The 19,550-nt window shown below is 26.0% G+C and overlaps 3 protein-coding genes across 10 annotated transcripts; 1 reads left to right on the forward strand and 2 right to left on the reverse strand.

The window, feature by feature from the left end:
- Positions 1-2,239: 2,239 nt before the first annotated feature.
- LOC149513849 (uncharacterized) lies at positions 2,240-3,239 on the reverse strand. Its single transcript, XM_089747828.1, has one exon. It carries the CDS (start codon positions 3,032-3,034, stop codon positions 2,546-2,548), a length of 489 nt encoding a protein of 162 aa, XP_089603954.1. The 5' UTR covers positions 3,035-3,239; the 3' UTR covers positions 2,240-2,545.
- Positions 3,240-9,233: 5,994 nt separating this feature from the next.
- On the reverse strand, positions 9,234-11,271 carry LOC111300684 (glycine-rich RNA-binding protein 4, mitochondrial-like). Of its 4 annotated transcripts, none has more exons than XR_002691452.2 (5): positions 10,970-11,269; positions 10,754-10,822; positions 10,568-10,674; positions 10,333-10,449; positions 9,234-9,658 (listed from the first exon to the last, which is right to left on the reverse strand). XR_002691452.2 is itself a non-coding variant. In XM_089747829.1 (5 exons), exons 1-4 carry the CDS (start codon positions 11,142-11,144, stop codon positions 10,402-10,404), a joined length of 399 nt encoding a protein of 132 aa, XP_089603955.1. In that variant the 5' UTR covers positions 11,145-11,271; the 3' UTR covers positions 9,234-9,658; positions 10,360-10,401. The 4 variants fall into 4 exon arrangements, 2 of the variants coding, with proteins under 2 accessions (XP_089603955.1, XP_022752040.2); XM_089747829.1 differs by having other exon boundaries at positions 10,360-10,449; positions 10,970-11,271; XR_002691451.2 differs by lacking the exon at positions 9,234-9,658 and adding an exon at positions 9,667-10,189 and having other exon boundaries at positions 10,970-11,270.
- A 4,867-nt stretch (positions 11,272-16,138) lies between these two features.
- LOC111299877 (uncharacterized) lies at positions 16,139-19,334 on the forward strand. Of its 5 annotated transcripts, none has more exons than XR_002691357.2 (7): positions 16,139-16,483; positions 16,591-16,683; positions 16,772-16,813; positions 16,921-17,065; positions 18,493-18,594; positions 18,743-18,903; positions 19,105-19,334. XR_002691357.2 is itself a non-coding variant. In XM_022895379.2 (7 exons), exons 1-6 carry the CDS (start codon positions 16,262-16,264, stop codon positions 18,841-18,843), a joined length of 705 nt encoding a protein of 234 aa, XP_022751114.2. In that variant the 5' UTR covers positions 16,139-16,261; the 3' UTR covers positions 19,105-19,334. The 5 variants fall into 5 exon arrangements, 3 of the variants coding, with proteins under 3 accessions (XP_022751114.2, XP_089603957.1, XP_089603956.1); XM_022895379.2 differs by having other exon boundaries at positions 18,743-18,843; XM_089747831.1 differs by having other exon boundaries at positions 18,743-18,839.
- The last annotated feature ends 216 nt before the right edge of the window (positions 19,335-19,550 follow it).

A 19,550-nucleotide genomic window follows, 5' to 3' on the forward strand; every position in this document is an offset into this window, starting at 1 on the left:
AACCTCAAAGTCGAATTGTCATATTTTCACGGTCTGTTTTCTTGGGTCCTACCATATTTGTCGGTCCATATTCAATACAATTTTTTATTAAAAACATACAAATAAATAAATAAAGCTTGGTGATGTACCGAAAGAAACCAGGATAATGATAGCAGACAAGCCTTTTAGGCTATTAACCATTCTATTACTAAAATTCCAACTTTTACAGCTTTTCCCCCTGGCATTATCTAGAAAAAATTTACACAAATTTTTAAGTGAAATTTATAAAATTTTATATAAAATTAATTTAATAAAAAAATTTAAGTTGATATATTGATAGAATTAAAAATAAATAATATATAAAAAATTATTGAAAATATCATTTATAATAAAATTTTGACCAATACTTATCAATTATAAAAATTCTATTAAAATTGTTATTAAAAATATTTATTTAAAAAATAAATCAAAATTTTAATTTTTTTTTAAATTTATATACTTGATTTAAATAATAATACTTTTTAATCTATCACTTTTATTTTTAATTTTTATTTAATTAATTAAAAAAAATTTTATAAGTTTCACTTAAAAATCTTCATCTCAATATTTTCCTATCATCTCTTCGCCTTGCCTGTGGAAGTTTCTTTTTAAGTATTTCCCCCATTTTACTTTTAAGTCAAACTTTAAACCAAACCACATGGCCACAAAATTATTAAAAACTAAAATCACCCTCCTCCATCATCAATGTATTCTTCATTTGTTTTCATTTCAATTACAAACTCAAATTCAATAATGCCTTAATTTTTGTATGATACCTTCGTTATTATTGGCAGAAAAATCATTCTCTTGTTAAGTTAATAACTTTTTAAACTGTGATTCTTATTATTCAATTGGGATTCCGATTCACCGCATTAAAAAAATATAAATTCAAGCATAAAATATATCTTTTTATGCCATGAGAATGTATTCAAGACTTTCAAATTTTTTGAAATTTAATTATAAAATGTATTTTCTAATGCAAGAAGAGTATGTTAAGACTTTAAGAAAGGGAAAATCAAATTGTTGTTTAAAATTAAAGTAATTTTGTATATTATTATGATTTTGTGTATCGATTTTGAAATTATAGTAAGTAAAATTTTTTAAGTGAAATTTCTTCTTAAAATCATTTAAGAAAATTTTAATAAAAATTCAAATTATATGTAATAAAGTTTAATATAAAAACTACTAATATTTAAAAATTTATTAAAAATATCATTTATAATTCAAATTTATTAAATATTTATTAATAAAAATTTTATCAAATTTTTTATTAAATATATATATCCAAAAAATATTTTTAAGTTTTTTAAATTTTATACATTTAATTTATTTTTAAATTTATAGACTTAATCTATGTAGTAAAAAACGTTCAATTTATCAATTTTAATTTTAATTTTTTATATGAAACTTTTCAAATTTTATCTAAAAACATACTAACTCTTTTTCCTTAATTTTTATTCAAATATGCCTCCACTTACTATCATTCACTAAACAAAAAGTCATTTCTTCGATGTTCAATGGATTTTATTGTCAACAAATAATTGATTCAATTGATTAAAATTTATAAAAAAAAAATTATATTCAAATTTTATCGTTAATCATTTATTAAAATCATATTAAATATATGATTTATAATCATTTATTTTAAAATATTAAATACATACACTTAATTTAATAAATTGAATAACCTATTTATCTTTTTTTTTTCTTACAAAAAAAAAATCACATCTCATCAAGTGTCATATTTAGATTAAATTCTTGAAAAGTACCCATTAACATTATCACTTGCAAAATTATGTAAATAAAATAAAGAACAAATAATTGATAATATAAAGCAATAAAAAAGATAAACACTAATTGCATTTTTATGTAAAAAGAATAACAAACTGTTTTGTTCCACTGTTATTAGATATACTCTAGCCCAATTTCTTCAACCGTCACATCTCATCAATGGTACACGTGTCACCATCAAAATAATATTAACACGAACAATCAACATACATCAAAAATAAATTAAAATTAAAAAAGAGTAGTGAAGAAATGAAAAATAAAAGTAAAAAGGAAAACCACTAAAAAAATCACATTTCATCGAGTGTCTTATTTAGATTAAATTCTTGAAAAGTACCCATTAACATTATCACTTGCAAAATTATGTTAATTAAATAAAGATCAAATAATTGATAATATAAATTAATAAAAAAGATAAACGTGACTAATTGCATTTTTATGTAAAAAGAATAACAAACTGTTTTATTCCACTGTTATTAGATGTACACTAGCCCAATTTCTACAACCGTCCCATCTCATCAAATGGTACACATGTCACCCATCAAAATAATATTAACATCAACAATCACCGTACATAAAAAATAAATTAAAATTAAAAAAGTAGGGAAAAAATGAAAAATAAAGTAAAAGGAAAAACACTAACAAAAGGGCAAAGAGCATGAAATCAAGAATCATGATCAAAACAATCATGATCAAAAGCAAGGTACAGCCCCAAAGAAAGTAGCAGCAACCTACTTTCTTAAGCCAAAAGGGCAGCGAAGAAAGTAGCAGCAAGAGCGGTTGCACCAACGAAAACACCGTTGGTGGAGGCGCCAGAGGGAGGAGGGACTAGGTTAGCTGAAGGCTCGGAGGCTGGAGAAGGTACACCCGATGGGGAGGGAGGAGGGACAAGGTTAGCTGAAGGCTCGGAGGCTGGAGCAGGTACACCTGATGGGGTAGGAGCAGGAGGGGAGATTGATGAAGGAGAAGGAGTTGGGGAAGTGGTGGGTGACGGGGTTGGAGCTGTTGAAGGGGCTGTAGATGGGGTTGGAGTTGGCGTTGGTGATGGAGATGGGGTTGGGGTTGGGGTTGGCGTTGGCGTTGGAGATGGGGTTGGTGTTGCTGTTGGGGAAGATGGTGGAGTTGCAGCTGGCGTTGGTGAAGATGTCGGTGGAGATGTCGGTGCTTGAGCCATGGAGGTGGCCAAAAGACCCAATATCATCAGAAGCTTAAACATTGTACAACTCATCTTTCTCTAATAAGAGAAAATCTCAAAACTATGACAAAGAAAGGAAGAGTTTTTTCTTCTTTGGGTTCTAGAGTTCGACAGATTTTAGGAGTGAGGGAATTGAAAAGAAAAGGGAAAATAACAAGGGCAGAAAAAGTGGGAGAGTAATTAATCAAATCAATAATACAAAGAGATTCTTTTGGATTGTTGTTCCAAAATTATGCCAACTGTAACACATATTTATATTGTTGTATATACATATATGCAAAGCACATAACATAGCATGATGGGCCTATGGCTCAGCAATGTTTTGGAATTTTCATTTTGCTCTCATTTTCTTTGAAGTTTCTTCCATTGAAAGGTCCAAAAATAGTGCTACGCACTAAGGGCTATGATTTTGACATCTGTTATTGAGACATTTAAGTAACTTAATTATTATTGTAATTTTTTTATACAAAAGAAATTATAAAATAATGAATATTTTGAATTTTAAATACATTAAATATTATTTTTTAAAATAATTATGCGAATAAATCGGACTAAAATTTTAAATTCACTGTAAATTTTGAATTTAACTGTTGATTTACTATAATGCCACAAGAGTTGAACATGTGTCGCTTGCTGAGGGTTGGTAAAATATCCCTTTCATTTTAAAGAAGAAATATTATTTTCAACGGCCGGTCCCTCCTTTCTAGATATTAGGATTTTCGCAAATACATACTTTGAATATAAAAGAAAATTTTGGTCACAAAAGACTGCCCTCCGCGTTAAACTATTCAACAACTTCCAAAATGATCAGTGATATTTACTTTAATACCCCCATTTAATATATTTCTTTGGGATGCTGACTTGATCATTTAATTATTTGGAGAATTGACATACGTTTGATTAGAGGGGCGAAACTTATATTAAGTTTTTATATTAAATTTGTGAATATTTTTTAAAAATAATTTAATAAAAAATTTAAATTGATGGATTGATAAAATTTAATGTAAAAATTAATAATATATAAAATATATATAAAATATTATTTATAATTTAAATTTAATTGATACATATAAATTTTTATCAATATTTTTATTAAAAATATTTATCTAAAAATATATATTAAAATTAAATAAAATTTCTTCAAATTTAATATATCTAATACATATTATATAATAATATACATAAATAAGTTTGTTACATTGACATTTACGTGAAAAAATTTTTTAAATGACATAAGATAATTTTTTTAAAAAATAAGATAGTTTCTTTTAATTACAAATTAAATAATTTTAAACTTATTTAAATATCAAATTTATTTATATTATAATGAAAATCAAATCAATTTAGAGATATATTTTTTAAAATTAAAAATATGAAATATAGATTTTATTTTTTTAATAAATAATTTTAGTTGTTTACCAAATAACTTTATTTAAAAAATTATTTAATTATCAAAATCTTTCAAACATATTTAAAAATTATATAGATTAAGTTTATCCAAATCTTTTAATAATCTTTTTTACATTAATTTAAAATTTTATCTTTTTAAAAAAATTTACGTAAGACATTAAAAATTCAAGCAATTTTATGTAAGATTTTGAAAATTCAAAAAATTTTCATCTTAAATTTTTAAATAATAAGATAATCAAAACCATTTTATATATTTGAACTCTAACTATCAATTTTATAGTTCAAATAAATGTAAAAAAATTAATATTATTTTATTACTTATTATATCCATCTTAAATTTTAAAAAATTAATTTAAAAATGATATATTAGTCTTAATTACCGCTAAATAATTTTTTTACAAATTAAAAACTACAAATGTAATGTGTTATACATCAATTTTTTATTTTTTCTGTAACTTTTTTCAATGTATATTCTATTATTATTGTAATTTATTTTCTATTTATAATTTTTTAATATATATTTTATTATAATTACAGTTTCATTTTTATGAAAAATAACATTCTTTTTTTCTTTTTTTCTTTTTTTTTTGCATATTGTTTAACATTTTTCATATTTTGCATAATAGTTTAGTCAAAATCACTAGAGTGAAAGTATGTTAATATTTTTTTTATTATTTAATTTATCATTCAATAATATTTTTTTTATTTTTCGAACAAAGGTATAAATTATTTTTATTTGACATAATCTTATAGGTGAATAAATATTATTTATGACAAATTAATATATATGAATTTATATATATTATGAGTTTTAAAATTTTGAATATAATTTAAAAAATAAACTAATATATATTCATATTAAATAAGTAAAATATTTTGTGTATTAAATAAGTAAAATATTTTGTGTATTATACGAGTTATAATTTAATTTAATTTATATAATAAAATTTTTTATTTTTTATTTTTTATTTAATTATTTTTAATAAAAAATTTTACAATTTTTACTTAAAAATTTTTTTTAAAGTTTTTTCCTGTTTAGATTGGATTCGCGGAGAAATAGCCATTTTGTGGGAGGGAGAGAGAAAATATAATTAGAAATAAAATAAAAGTAACCGTTGCAAATAGAAAACAACCAACATCCTAGAACGTTCCAACCTGTGTGCCACAATGTTTTATGTCTTACTGTCGTTTTGAAGGAACCGAGTTACTTCCTTTGCTTGGACGACAAGTGTTTTTGGGTTGGCTTAGGGGACACGTGGTGAGCTTATAAAGTTGTTGCATGGAGTTTAGGATTAAGGGCTTGAATTGAAATGAAGGATTTTTGTGGTTTGGCTCAAGTAGTCAATCTTTCTTTTTTAATAAAAATTTGAACCTACCCAAATGATGATGCGTAGGAGGCTAGGAGCTGGCAAGGAATAGACAAAATGGGGAGAGTTTGAGAGTACTGGCATTTTATTGGATAGTTAGTGGACATACTAGTAAATTTTTTAGACTCCTAATCAGCTTATGTGCCAGTGGTGGAGAATTATTCCTCCATTTGAGATATTTTGCCAATCATTATTCATTAAATTTGGATAAAACATTTAATTTTTACTTTTTTCAAATTATAATTCTTGCATCTTTGATTTAATTGTAAATGTATGTATTTTTTTGTTTAAGAAACAAGTTTGATTTTTTTTCCCTCAAAAATAAGAAAAATTTAATGCTAATTAAAATATATGCCAATAATTAATGCTGCTAATTTTTTTAGATTTAAATTATTGTCATTTTGTTGTTGGCTTCAATGATAAATATATGTATCTTTCTCTTTTACTTCAAGAAATAAGTTTGAATTTTTTTTCAACTTTGATAGGAAATAAAAACCATTGAGTTAACCTAACATGTAATGTTGAGAGAGGTTAAGAGAGAGCTTGAAATTTTGTAATAAATGCATTATAGTATCAAATATTAAAAGGATATTTTCATATTGTAATTGTTATAATCTAAACTTTGTACCACAATTTCACTTAAATATTTACTTTAATACTTAATGAATATGTTTGATAAGATTATGATAAAATATGATAAGATAATATTATAAATATGATTAAATTAAATAATATAATTCTATCTTATGTTTGATATATGTAACAATTAAGATATGATAATTTATTTATTTATCAAAATTAATATCATTATATCTTATATTTGATGTATGTAATAATTAAGATAAGATAATCTATTTATTGATCAAAATTATCCTTTCTCAAAATTTATATAATTTAAATTATTAATATAAATTTTAAGATTATAATAAGATATATAAGTTCAATTTCATTTATTAAAAATAATTCTCTCAATTTTAAAAAGATTAAATCATCTTATATCAAAATGATGATTAATTCTCTTTGTAATATATATATTTTTAAATACAAATCAAATATAATATAAAATAATTATCATTTCATCTTATCCATCATCTTATATACTAAAAATGGCTAATATATATTCTCATATTTACAAAGCTAAAACTTATAAAGATTAATCCAATTAATAAAAAGAAAATTTTTTGATCAATTAGGGTTTGAATAGTAATGAAAATATTTTAAAGGTAAAATTTAAAATATATTAAATCGATGTAAGAAAATATATTTTTTGTGCCAAAAAAGAGTTAACATAGATTAAAATATGATCGGATACCGTTTTAACATAATTTAAAATTTAAAGATTAGACCTAAATAAAATCTAAAAGACTTTTTATTATATTATAAAAATGAAAAAAAAAATCAATTTAAAATTCTTTTTTTTCACAAAATGTATGTATAAAAAAATTGTACAACAGTTAAAACAGAGTTGCAATTATAGATGAGCTCAAATACGTACGGCAGTTAAAAGTGTCCTGGATTGATCAGTTTTTTTACTTTAAAATTTTAGCTATGCTTTTAACATCGGCCCTACTTACAGGATGAGAAAGATAGAGCCTTTCTATATGTATATAAATAAATAAATAAATTTTATTTTATTTATATTTATATTTATATTTAATGAATATTTTAAATTTATTTTTATTTTTATTTTTTAAAATATTTAATAGATATGAATAATTTTATATTTAAAATTTTAAAAATTAAAATTAAAATTAATTTTTTAATTTTATATTATATATTTAAATAATTTTATAAATATATATTAATATATTTTTAATTAAAATTTGTTAATTTTAATTAATTTAAAATAATAAATTATATTATTAAAAAATTATTTATTAAATATATAAATATTTATAATATAAAATTTATATTATATTATTTATCTTCGTCTCTATATCATAATATAATATTTATTTTTATTCTGGTTCAAATAAAAAATTAGATTCCTATTAAATATGGAAAATACTGTCATTTCTACTTGCCACACTCCAATTCAGTTTCTTTTTCAACGAAGGATTAACTAAACTGGAGTTGGACCTCAAGCTCAATGAAACTCAATGATATGATGAGTCACATGACCTCGAATTCTGTTAAGACAGAGTGGTCCACGGACAAAGCGAGGGCACATGTCTGCTAACAAGTGGACAACCTTACGATAATAATCTTGTACTTTTTCATGAGCTCCCTCGGATTTCTTTTGTTCAATTCTCTTTGAAAATACCTTTTCTCTTAAACTAACCTTCGACCCTGCTTCCAGGAAATTGACTTGCATCGCAGGGCCATTCTTTAAGGACCCGCTCGGTTTGATTTAGTTTGGTTTGGTTAGACGGAGGAGCCTTTACATTCAGGATTCTATCTATGTTGGAATTTTCATTTATTGGTATTATTTTTATAAGCAAAAGATCAATATTTATTTAGGATGAAATCTATCAATTAGTATATTTATATTAAAAAAAATTTTATGATTTATATTTTTATATTATATTTTATATAAAAATTATATATTATAATTTATATCAATATAAAATATATATTTTAATTTTTATTAAAATTTTAAATTATATTATTTTTATATTTTTTTATATTATTTTCAGATCATTTTATCATATTATCACATTATCTTAGATGTCATGTAGCATTTATTGAGACTAGAACCTGAGCGTGAAGGTGAGCCAATAGGCAATAGCCACACCTACAAAAGAGAGAGAGAGAGAGAGAGAGAGAGAGAGAGAATGAGCAACCCATCAAAAGATATAATCCTGTGCAGATTGAACAAGATTTCTTCCTTTAAAATTTAATTTTTTTTCCTTTTGCCAAAAGGCTAAAAGGCCTATGAGGACAGAAGTATGGGTTCGTGCAAAAGTCAAATAAACGGTGCCAGTTGAGTAATGATTAGTTTACGTCATGCATTAGGCCAACAAGTTGATATGTTCTGACTTGTGCGATCAGCATGAAAACTATCCATGACCTTTCGAAACGGTTTCCCACATTACAAAGTTTCTTGCAGTGCCTGCTCCATTCAACAAGCCGAAAAACAGTCTAGTAACCCAGAAGCTTTGATAAGAACTAATGATTGGATATGTTCAATCTGTCCGTGTTTTAAATTATAGCTAAACCAACTCACCGGTCTGCACACACTAGCAGATCAGATCTAATCTTTCGACCTTGCTACATCCATCAGTATAACTTGGATCTGCTCTTCACTTTTTTTTCTTTTTTTTCTTTTTTTGTTTTAAGGAGGCATCAAAATCAATCACTAAAAAGAGTAAATTTTGACCAAAACAAAAAAGAAAAAATTATATTTTTAAAGTAAAAAACGAAGTTGAAAAAAAATTAAAATGTTTCACCTTTCACATTGGAATGGAAAAGTTTATGACCACGAGGACATCCATTTAGCCTAAACACATTACACATAGGTCACAAGTTATTTATATATTTGTCAACACGTTGTTTCTTTCTGGTAAAATCCTGAAACTCAGAAAGCCAATGCTCAGATATTAGCTAAGAGAAGGAAAAATAAGAACTAGCTCTTAACCTGCTATTTCCCTTCACTACACACACTATCCGGGCTTGAACAAGTAGCACTAAGTTTCTGTCACCAAAGTGTAGCTCAATGCCCTCAAATCCCTACCAAACCAAAACTATGAGTGATAAACTTTCCAGAAAAAAGTTCCATTGTTCATGTTTCAACTGGGAAAGTCAAATTAAGTTCCATTGTTCATGTTTCAACTGTGAAACTCAAATTAATCATCCCAAGAGTTAGAAGCATTAATGTCCCCCTCTTGCAATGCAACATGGCCTTAAAGATAGAGTCAAACTTTTGAGACAACTAGATTACCTGCATTACATAATCAAAATAGACAGAAATTAAATCTCATCTGCTTCCTAGCCAGTAAACTAAAATTAGTAATGACAGTTGCTAAGATGATGATGAGCAGCAAAAACCATTCATTACAGATCACAAGGATGTGAGGACAAAAACTGTACAACTGACCCCAAATTCCCCCATTTCTCTCCTAAATGCAACTTATACACTAAAGCTCAAAACACTTTCACAATGGACCCAATAATGGATTGGTTAAAACATTACATAGCAAGCGTATAAGCTCTGCAAAATTTAGCTTGTGCTCTAACAATAAACTTGATCACAATGACCCAACGGAAACAGAGAAGTGACTTCCCATATACAGCGTCACATATGTTTTCAGATTTCTTTCCAAAAACAATAAATAGTGTCTCTAGCAGACATAAGCAATTGTATTTCTGCCCACCCCGCTAAATCAGTACACAAACTAGGTTTCAGAACATCATGATGCAGTTAAAGTATTGGCCTCTTCGGTCATTAAACATTTGGTTGTAGATTCAAAACCTACATCGGGAGATTTAATTAATTTCTAAGCAATTCAAAATTATTACAAAGATCTCAGGTATGTAAATGCAATATACACCTAAGTTATTCACTGATCAAAGTATCAAACATATAAAAGAAAATGATAATATCAAATTTCTTACATTGATTATTGAAATTAAAAAATCTACCATCTTGGAAGAAATCAAAGCTGTGGTGAGAAACACCAATCATCATCCCTTGTGTGCATATTCAACTCTAATATTTCTACCATCCAGTACCTAAAAACAACCACAACATGCAACATGAAGTCTCAGTTCAATTGCTCATTTATTAGAAAAGAAACAAATAAATATATAGGGTATAATTGAGTTATTGAATTAATTACTTCAAACACACCTGGGAATGCATTTCTTTAAGAGCAGCGTCGGCTGCAGCTTCAGAAGCGAACCGCACAAATCCACACCCTCCTGATTTCCCACTCACATGATGACAAATAACCCTAACTGCTAAAATCCCAACATTTTTTTTTACCTCGTAAGACACAAAAATATGTCGAAGGAAATAAGAATCCAAGAAAATTACCTTCAATGATTTCACCATGTTTTTCAAAAGCATTCTTCAAAACAGTTTCATTGGTATCATATGAAAGGCCTGCAATTAGCAACACTTGTCACGAACCAGTTATATAATGATAAATTTAATAAATTACCACTTTCATGTAAAAATTTTTTTCAGCGAAGAGCCAGATTTGTCATCGTTAGGGCAAAGAGGAAAAAGGGGAGTGAGAAAATTCAAGACCTCCAACAAATAAATTGGAGCAGGAACCGCGACCCCAAAGCGATCCCACCAATGGGGTTGTACGGAAAACACGAACTGCGCCGCTTATACTCTGCATTATTCTGTCGTTCGGTGTCGGTGTCGGTGTCGGTGTCGGTGTACGGCGGGGGAGAGCGATATAATTGGTTGGTGACATTAGCTCGGCTCAAGAGTGAAGACTAAGGAAAAGTTTGAAACGACCGCGTTTCGTGACCGCCAATCTAATATCTCAAAATCAAAAGTAATCAAACTTTTACCATCGAGCCGTACCTCTACGACAGCAAAGCTACCATTTTTACATCATCATCATCTTCGTCAACATACTCAATCACCCAAATATATTAGAAACCTTTTTTTTTTTTTAATTCAAAATAGACAGGCTGTTTAATTTTTCAAATTAAAGTAATATATACTATATTTAATAGTTTAAAATAGATAATTATAATTCATGTATTTAAAATAATATTAATAAATTATCATTGATAAAATTTAAATTTAAAATTTTTTCATTGAAAAAGATAAATCTAATCTATTCATCCAACCACTTATTAATTATCCAAAACTTATTTTGAAAATACGGAGAAGCATAAAAAAAAATGCAAAAGAACAAACCTAAACCCGAAAATAAATCTAAAAAAAAAACATAGTTTGGTAAGAAATAAAATTTCTTAAAATAATGATTTAAATTTTATAATAAATTTATTTAAAATTAGTTAGAATTATTTAATAAAGAAATAAACTTACAAAAACTAATTTTAAAAGAAAAACATTCTTCGTAGCCAAGTATATACACTTTCTAAACAAATATAAGAAAGTTATAATATTTTATTGATAGATATTCATAAAATTATAAAAGATTAACGTTATTGTAAGTATGTATGATTGAATAAATTAAAAGAGAATGAATAGATTCACATAGATTATGATATATTGATACATATAGATATATATTTATTTTAGTTGATAATATTTCATAAATTTAAAAAAAATTAAGAGGATTTATGAATATTAATTATTGAATAAGATAAATTTGTTAATATATTTTTAATTCTTTATAACTAATAGATTTTTTTTTTATCTGTAGACTTTTCAAAGTCATAACACTCCTTTTTGTTTATAAAAAAATTAGGATAAATTGAAATCTAAATTCATTTATTTTTTTATTTTATTTTTCAAGTTGAATCTCATTTATTAAGCATTTGATATTTTCTTCAACATTCAATATATAAAAATATGAATTTAAAAAAAATTAAGAAATGTCTATGACTTTGGTGGCATATTGTAAACATTTCTAAATTCTAGATTTTGTTTCAAGTCAAACTCAAATGACTTATTCAATTTATATTTATGGTTAAAATGTTTAAAATGTATAATGTTAAATATATTCCAATTTTAAAATTAAATAATTTTTTATTATAATAATATTTTAAATTCATACTTAAAAAATTATGCATAAAATTATAGATCTGACTTATAATCCAACCAATGAAAATGTCCATTGCCTAATAAAGTTGAAGAATTATATTCAATATCAGTCATTTATTTTTTTTTTATTTTGAAATTTTGAAACATACTCATTAATCAAACATAAATATGCAAGTTATAAATTTTTAAACAAAATCCTAATCAATGGGCTTTTTATATTATATATAAAATACGATTTCAAAATCTAATTAGTTCTTGTTATTTGTAACAATATTTGGACATAAGTAACACGCTTAAATCAATGTAATCAAGCAAATAATGAAAGTCTTTTTGCATATTGTAAAAAAGTTTAATTGAGAAAAAAAAAATTACATGATTGAGTGTAAAGTCAAAGGTAAAGATAAAAAACTTACAAATATTTCTTACAAAATATAAGAATTAATATTTTACATAAATTTATACCTTTTAATATATGATAAAGAAAGCTAATTGAAAGAAAAAAAAAGTTTTTCCTCGTTGAGTGAAAAGATTTTTCATTCATTTATTTTCCTAAAATGGTATTCACAATTAATTGATGATATATAAAAAAGGGAAATAATGAAAAGGAAAAATGACTCTATTTAGTAATGAAATTAATATAATTATACCTGAATATTATAATTAATTATTTTTATTTTCTAAAAAAAATTAAAAAATTTTATAATCATAAAAATTAAAAATTAGAATTAGAGTAAAAATAAAATAAAAAAAGGAAGGGACAAAATGAAAATAAAAATCTCTGAAGATGAGATTCTAAGAAATTTGAGTAGAGATTTTTTAAAAAATTATAGGTGAGAAAATTCTTCTAAAATATCAACAAAGTATTGAGGTGTTGAGAAAAATTTTCAATAAAAAGATTTTCATTACTTTGTTCATTTTAAAAAAATTAATAATAATAATTATGAAACAATTAAATGATTAAGATAAAATTTAAGCAAATAACGAAAAAGATATAACCTAAGAAAAATAAGCAATAGGTTTTTTTTTTAAGCGGTAAAAAGGTAATAAAAATATAATAAGATACAAAGTAAAATAAAAAATAAAAAAAGAAGATTTTTTGTATGCATATTGCATTTGTCGTTAGCATTATGTAATCTTGAAAATAATGCGGTTTTCGATGATAGGATTCCAAAAAATTCAACTAGTGATTCTTGAAAATTTTTTTAGTGAAAAATTTTTTCAAAAAATATTGTCAAAGTATTTAAATATTTAGAATGAATTTCAATACCAAAAAAACTCTCGTTTACTTTTTATTTCTAAAAACAAACTTTTATACAATGCAATAGCATCACAAAGTAATCTATGTGCATTATATTTTATATATACCAATTATAAAAGTAAATGAAATATTCGAAGATAAGATCTTAAAGAAATTCGAATAGCGATTCTTTATAAGTCTCAAAATAAGAAAATTTATTTAAAATGACACCAATACACTGAAACATTTAGAATAATTTTTTTATAACGATTTCTCATTTTACTACAAGAAATTAATTTTAATAAAACATTATTTGATTTTAAATTATAGATATCATATTTTACAATATGCTTAGTAAATATAAATATTGAATATAAATATAAACCACTGAAAATAGGATTTTTAAGAATTACTAGCAGTAATTCTTAAAAATTCTTTAGGTGAGAAAGTTTTTCTTAATATTATCAGAGTATTGAAATATTTTTAAGGATTTTTCAATATGCAATATTCTTATTTATTTTTCAAGCCAATAGCTGAAAAAAATGTTTTTTTCACAATAAGGAAAATTAAGTAACTTGATTTTTAAATAGCAAAATTAAGATATTTTGTCAAAATTAAAAGATAACACATAATTAATTGGTGCTATTTGTTAATAGGTATTGTGAAGCTAATTATTCTCTACGCTTAACCGACTCTCAAACTCAAATTATTTTTGCAGACCCAATAATTATTTTTTTAACAAAATTTTAATTAATTTTAAGATTTTATTAAAAATATTTGTTTTAATAGGTGATCAATCATATTTAATCAAAAAAAAATAGTGATAACTTCTTTTTGTTTAAAATTTTCATTTAATAGTATTTAAAATCGTTACGATAAAACCTAACCCTAATTTTCAAAAAAAACTTGATCTGATTGCAAACAAAAAAATGTACTTAGTGGATCAAACAAATAAAAATTCACTGCATACGGTTGTTTTATTATTCATACTTCCATTCACCTTTTTTCTTCAAAAAATTTATTCACCAATTTCTTTTTATGAAAAAATGAGTTAATTAAAAAAATAAAAAAAAGAAATAACTTAATATGTGGCATATCCTTAGTGACAAGTAATCAAAAAACATGGCAGACCTCTAATATCAATTAAGTCCAACACAAAAAATTTAAATATTTGAAATACATATTTAATATTTTTTTTTAAAAAAGGTAGTACTTGATATCAAGTGGGTAAAAAATCAAAATAAAAATATTTATTAAATATATAAAATAATTAAAAAATATTATTTAAATATTAAAAAAAAGGGAAGTGATAAAAGTGCCACGTGGCACCTCTAAAAAATGTATTAAATATTTAAAAGAAGTTAAAAGATGCAAAAAAAAAAAAAGAAAGGTAAAAAATAAAATTGGGTACAACGTGTACATATTTTTTTTCTAAAAAATGATATAATTTAAAAGAAAAAAAAAGAAGGAAGAAAAAAAAATAAAAAAAGACAAAAAGCAAGAAATAGAAAAAAAGGAAAAAGTTGAGTTGCCCCGCTATATCAATAATGATAAATATTTTTTTTTCAAAAAATTATATAATGGATTTAAAAAGCAAAAACTAAAAAATTACAAAAAAAAAAAACCTTTCTAATAGTTAGATAAAATGGGTCCCATGTTTAAAATTTTTAAAATATTTTAAAATGTTAATCAAATAAAAGAAAGTAAAAAGAAAATGTAAATAAAGAAAAAAATTAATAGGCTTAACATATGACATGCTATTGGTATTAAGTGGCATAAAAAATAAATATGAATAATTATATAATAAATATTTATAAAAAAAAAAGATTTACGACTTAACAAAATGCCTTTAATTACTCAATATTAATAATATTTGCTATTATAACATTAAATCCTTTAATTTCTCTCACAAACTGCATATTAATCCCTTAATAGCATAAGTTCATTTAATTTTTTACTAGTAAAGATTTCATCTTTTTATGATTAATTCAGAATTAAAATATTAAATGCATCCAAATGTTTTTTTTAATTTGAATAAAAATGAGATTTCTCCAAACATATTAAAAAAATCAAAATAATAATTCCTTAATAATTAATTCCCGACTCATAAATTTATGATGCTTCGCAGCCTTATCATTTTTGATGTGGCTTCACTCTTTACACCTCAATTGGTTTTGGTTTCATCTAATCCAAATCCGTAAAAAGAGTAAAAGCCGTAAAATAATAAAATAAAAATATTTATAGTTTTTTAAAAGAAAATGGTAAAAAAGGAAAAAAAGTTTGACAAAATGGATTCCACTTTTAAAAAAAATTTAAATCTTTGAAAATATTTATAAAATTATTTAAAAAATAAGGAAAAAATAAAAATCAGAAAAAAATTTGAAAAAGCAAAACAACCATTAAATGACACGTGGCACGCGAATATTGAGAAATGTGCTCAAGCACATGAGCAAAATTTATACATAGAGGATAAGGCTTAGTGGCCGCCCACACCGTGATAGCGTGGACTAGAGAGAACAGGATTCTAGGCCAACATCTTCAATATTCTATTCATAGATTGTTTGTGTTGTAAATATTAAAATCATCTAGCAAATAGTGGCACCGGAGAGGATATGCTGGGAAGTCAAATGCGGAGAAGGAAACCCAGAATTCTATGCCTCCATGGATTCAGAACAAGCGGTGAAATCTTGAAGAAAATGATGGGAAAATGGCCTGATGCCGTGCTTGAAAAGTTTGATTTTGATTTTCCTGACGCCCCATCTCCTGCCAAGGGAAAATCTGATATTGAAGGCCTTTATGATCCTCCCTATTATGAATGGTATCAAGTCAACAAGGTTTGATCATTCAGCTTAATATCTATTGATGAATGGCTATCGCCATGTAATGAAATAGAAGATGAACAACACTACTTTTTCCATTTATTTTACTTTTTTATGTTCAGGTGGAGTGTTTCAATTTTGAGGAGTGTATTGCATATATAGAAGATCATATGATTAAGCATGGTCCCTTTGATGGTCTACTGGGTTTTTCCCAGGTAAAATAATTGAAACTTAAAATCTCGTATAATACTCTTTTCAGTTTTCTCATTAAAATCAATAATTGGCCAATTTCATGAATTTCAGGGCGGAATGCTAGCATCTGTATTGCCTTGGATGCAAAGAGAGGTATGCCCCTTTTTGGTCAGAGAAGCTTGAAAAGTTCTTTGAAGTTACTCTGACAATCAGGATGAGGATATTTGTTACTGACTGGTGTGCTTGAATTTTGATTACAGGGTGTTGCCTTCACAAAAGTGCCAAAGATAAAGTTTGTGGTCGTAATATCAGGGTTTGCACTTCGAGAATTGAAGTCTGGGCCGCCTAAGTTGCTTGTTAATGCATTTTCAGCTCCAGTTGAGTGCCCATCTCTTCACATGATTGGTAAGTTGAGGACTTATTTTTGTAATTTTAATTGTCCTCATCTAGTTCTAGTACATTTTGGGTTACCAAAGTTCCCATTTGCATTTCATTGATCTTGAGCCTGCTAGACTAAGCCTGCTAATAAGTTAACAAGAAGCTGCAAAAAAAGCCGCAAGGAAAGTTGCAGAGCATAAAAAACCCAGCACAAAACGAGGGGAAAAAAAATGAGACAACGGGTATGTATAACGACTAATACTCAGTGAGATCGTCTTTATATACAAAGTCATATTATATAAACATATAAATACTTTTTACCTTGTATTTTTAAAAGAACTTTTGCGTTAAATTTAATTGTTTTAAATATAAAAAAGTAAACTTCAATAAAAAATGCTACAGATATTATCTAGATTTGAACTAGAAAGAAGCTAAATACTAACATAATCTTTATTGTTTTGGAAAACGAAAGAGGACAGCGCATAAGCTAGCTTGATTTTCGATAAGAGCTTTAGATCATGGAGAAGGCAAAGAAGAATTATTGTTTTTTATTAGCTGCAAATTTTGCATTCTCATCCAAAGCAAAAAGGCAATAATATGTTTTTTGTTAGTAATAATTTAGAAGCAGAGGACCTTCCAATGCTAGTTATGATACCACAAAAGAGTACAGTTGCTACCTTCAATTATTGGCTGACATGAGACCTAGCAGTCTCTAAGCTGCAACAGTTTTTTTTGGCAAATAAATTGTAAATTTGTATGAATCTTTAAAGCTTTACAGTAACTGAATTCTTAAAGCATCCGAGTACAACAAACTTTGGCATAAGCTTTAGAATTTTTTTTTTATTTGATAATATTAGCTATAGAGTACAGAATGCAAGGGACTTTTGTGGTTAAGCTGATAGTCTAGACTGAAAGCGGTCTAAACTGAGTCCATTTGAGTAAAAGGAGTCCATGTATTCCTCAAAAAACCTTTGTTGTTTAACTCTTGAAACCTTTTGAACTTTAGGATGCTGAAGAAACTTATGGTTTACCCTGGCACACATTTCTATATTCTTTATCTTAATTTCCATAGAAAAGTTGCACAAAGTTGATTCAATCTCAAGATAATCTTCTGGAAAGATGAACAAATTAACTACACATTTAAGAAAGTAAGATCTAGTCAATCACATTTTAGCTGCAAAATTTGTGACGGTAATGACTACGATTCTTAGAGCCTGACACTTTAAAGGTGCTACCCTAAATTTTGCAGTTTTTACTCTTAGGAAACAAATTTAAACTCTTGTTTCTTGATGCAAATTGTATTTCTGCATTGCTAATGATTGTTTGTTTATCATTTGCATGTATAGTTTCTTTATATCCGACTTTTGATTCCACAAAGAAAAATAATAATAGGAGCTAGTTTTAGGACCTGCAAATTCTCCATTGTTGTCTGAAAATGTCAATTTCTTAATCAGGAGACAAGGATTTCCTGAAGGAACGGGGGATTAAGCTACTAAAATCATTTGTAAAGCCCTTTGTTATTCATCATTCAATGGGGCACACCGTACCAAAACTCGGTTGGTATTTCTACCACAAAACTTTACTCTCAAAAAATAAAGAGAAAAGAACCTTATTTCACCATAGCAATATGTTTCAACTCTCAAGGTTCAAGGTTGCAAATCCAGTAATCTTATTTCTCATTTTCACCTTGCTTAATTGTAACAGATGAGAAAGGCCAAAAGACTATGCTCAAGTTCATTGAGAAAATTCAGGAGATGTTTTCACAAGACCTACAGATTGCCTTGGGACCAAAGGCTGCATTGTAGGTTGATCTTCTGACTCAATCCATACTTGCTGAGAAAAAGATAAGAGTTTATATTTAACAGGTGCAGGTGGGGAATGTTAAATTTTATGACAGGCATCATCATTGTTTTTTAACTTGATTATTTTTCTTGTAGAAATAGATCATCATCGTATTGACTATTATTGATTCAGGAAGTAATGAAAAGAATTAAACCCATTTGATTCAGCTATTTGTTTTAAACCACTTTTCTTCTTAAATTCATGAGTTAATGATTTCCTTGCAGGTAGCGAGTTAGAGCATCTGCAGTGCCAGAGATGCAAGCAGAGGTTCACTTTCTATTTCCCCACCAAAAACTTTTCCACCTTGATTATCAACACCAATAGTGCCTTAAATCTATCTGATTGTGCAAAAACAATTTGAAGTATAAGAACATGAACTGATATAATAAGTTTTTTCTGATGGAAGGAAGAAGGCTTCATTCCAATTGAAATCTTTTATAAAATTGGAAATAAACTTCCTGAGATCTCAGCAAGCATGGATGGAATTCATGGATGTATGCAAGAATAAACATGTGCTGGAATTCAATGGCAGATTAATTGATTCTAACTAGTGGATAAGAACAAGTTGCCAGTTGCCCCATGATAATGTGGACGGCCAAATTTTATGTAGCTATTACGTGAGAAAACAACATTCTATGCCAACATTTTCAATTCGATGAACAAATGGAAG

This window comes from Durio zibethinus, chromosome 18 (genome assembly GCF_047325235.1).
Source record: "Durio zibethinus cultivar Kanyao isolate XHJ-2024 chromosome 18, ASM4732523v1, whole genome shotgun sequence".
NCBI lineage: Eukaryota > Viridiplantae > Streptophyta > Magnoliopsida > Malvales > Malvaceae > Durio > Durio zibethinus.

Excerpts from the sequence above, each read along its gene's own strand:
- LOC149513849 (XM_089747828.1), bottom strand. The coding sequence starts at position 3,034 with ATGAGTTGTACAATGTTTAAGCTTCTGATGATATTGGGTCTTTTGGCC.
- LOC111300684 (XM_089747829.1), bottom strand. The coding sequence starts at position 11,144 with ATGTCACCAACCAATTATATCGCTCTCCCCCGCCGTACACCGACACCG. Across the intron at positions 10,823-10,969 it reads CTCCAATTTATTTGTTGGAG|GCCTTTCATATGATACCAAT; the intron begins GTCTTGAATTTT and ends TGCTAATTGCAG. Across the intron at positions 10,450-10,567 it reads TTAAAGAAATGCATTCCCAG|GTACTGGATGGTAGAAATAT; the intron begins GTGTGTTTGAAG and ends GGTTGTTTTTAG.
- LOC111299877 (XM_089747830.1), top strand. The coding sequence starts at position 16,262 with ATGCTGGGAAGTCAAATGCGGAGAAGGAAACCCAGAATTCTATGCCTC. Across the intron at positions 16,684-16,771 it reads GTCTACTGGGTTTTTCCCAG|GGCGGAATGCTAGCATCTGT; the intron begins GTAAAATAATTG and ends CATGAATTTCAG. Across the intron at positions 16,814-16,920 it reads TGCCTTGGATGCAAAGAGAG|GGTGTTGCCTTCACAAAAGT; the intron begins GTATGCCCCTTT and ends TTTTGATTACAG.